The following is a 1745-nucleotide window of genomic DNA, read 5'->3' on the forward strand; positions in this document are numbered from 1 at the left end:
CACTGGTTTATTTATCAAGTGTACATCAACAGAACTCTCAAACTGTATTGTGTTAAATAGTAACCAGTGCCACCCAGACTAGGTTTAACAAATCTAACAATTTTTTCAAATTTCCGACAGGCTTTAAAGTCTACTTATCCATCATCCAAGTCATGTTCACCCTCAGGAGAATCTGCAGGAAGGCAGCGTTTTTACGAAGCCTCTGCACTGTAACATCCCGTGATGCTGTTGTAGCTGAGCGATTAGAGCAACGGGCTCTTCTGCGAGTGGCAGGCAAAGACGCCTATGGTTTTCTTCAAGGTCTTATGACAAATGACATAACTCATGTGGAGTCTGGTATTTCTTCTATGTACACCATGTTCCTTAACACACGAGGGAGAGTTCTATATGATGCAATCATTTATCAGACTTCTGAACATGGAGTTTTATTCATTGAATGTGATAGTTCAGCAATTGAGCAATTGTCAAAGCATTTGAAAATCTATCGTTTACGAAAGAAAGTTGACATTGATGTCGAAAATGAACATAAGGCATGGGTTGTTTATGATCCATCATTAACTGAAAATTCCAGTTGCACTTTAGTTGAAGATGTGAAAGACAAACTTGTTGGGAGAGTGTTGCCATGTGATGAGCTCGAGCTTGGTAAAAAAGAGAGGAAGGAAGGCTTCAGTATAAATTCCATCAGCTCCAAAAACAATGTTCTAATATATAGGGATCCCAGACTATATGAGTTAGGTTTACGAGTTCTTTGCCCTAGTTCTGAAGATATTACTGAATTACTTAATGTTCCAAGAGGTTCTTCCTATCAATCCTTGAGGTATCGATTGGGTGTCGGAGAAGGAGTGAAAGACATTGTGCCTGACGAAAGTTTTCCTTTAGAATCTAACTGTGATTATTTACATGGAGTAAGTTTTCACAAAGGATGCTATATTGGACAAGAGCTTACTGCCAGAGTTTATCATACTGGAGTTGTGAGAAAAAGAATTATGCCCCTATTTTTTGAAAGTCCTTTAAATGTTGGAAATTCCACCCAGCGAGAAATTGTTAATGAGAAAGGCAAGGCTGTAGGAAAATTACGTAGCTTTGAGAATCTGAACGGTATTGGGCTTCTACGAATATCAGAGGTTGTAGCATCAAAAGTGTTGACTTTCTGTAGTGCAAATGTAAAGACCTTAAGACCTCATTGGTGGCCAAAACAAGCCCCCAAAGAGCTGGAATCGAAAGAAAAGCTATAATTTTTTGTGTCTAGCGTGTTGTTTTTAGTACACTTCTTTAGTCAGAAGTTTTGATTGATCTAAACTGTTGACGTTGACCTTAATTAAATTAAATTCAAGAGTAATCTGTGCAGGGTTGAGTTAAACTAGGTACATGATTGTAAATTTGGCTGTATTGTAACTAATAATCAAATTGATTCAGATGACTTCTCAAATTTTGATTCTTGTTAAGAATATCCTTTATTTCAAATTGGACAGAGCTGGATCAACTGTTCTACCTCGTAGATTCTCTGTTACTCTTGTTTCTTCCAATGTTTAAAATGTCAGATTTTGACTAAATGAATGTTAATGCACTAAAGGGAAAACTATTCAGAACAATTGTCATGAAATTTCTGCTGTTTATGTGGGAAGAGGAAAAGGTAATTTTGAATAAATTTTACATAAGGAATAAAACCTACTGCATATTTTTTATGTTTCTACAATAAGTCTTACAAAGACGAATCTCACAGCTCGTAATGAGCACTACCCTTT

General features: G+C 36.6%; 1 protein-coding gene across 1 annotated transcript; it reads left to right on the forward strand.

Annotated features, from left to right (window-relative positions):
* Window positions 1-80: 80 nt before the first annotated feature.
* Window positions 81-1667, forward strand: LOC113216164 (putative transferase CAF17 homolog, mitochondrial). The gene has a single exon (XM_026435912.2). It carries the CDS (start codon window positions 153-155, stop codon window positions 1233-1235), a length of 1083 nt encoding a protein of 360 aa, XP_026291697.1. The 5' UTR covers window positions 81-152; the 3' UTR covers window positions 1236-1667.
* Window positions 1668-1745: the final 78 nt, after the last annotated feature.

This window comes from Frankliniella occidentalis, unplaced genomic scaffold, assembly GCF_000697945.3.
Source record: "Frankliniella occidentalis isolate FOCC.00 unplaced genomic scaffold, Focc_3.1 Scaffold62, whole genome shotgun sequence".
In the NCBI taxonomy this organism is placed as follows: Eukaryota; Metazoa; Arthropoda; class Insecta; order Thysanoptera; family Thripidae; genus Frankliniella; species Frankliniella occidentalis.

Excerpts from the sequence above, each read along its gene's own strand:
- LOC113216164 (XM_026435912.2), top strand. The coding sequence starts at position 153 with ATGTTCACCCTCAGGAGAATCTGCAGGAAGGCAGCGTTTTTACGAAGC.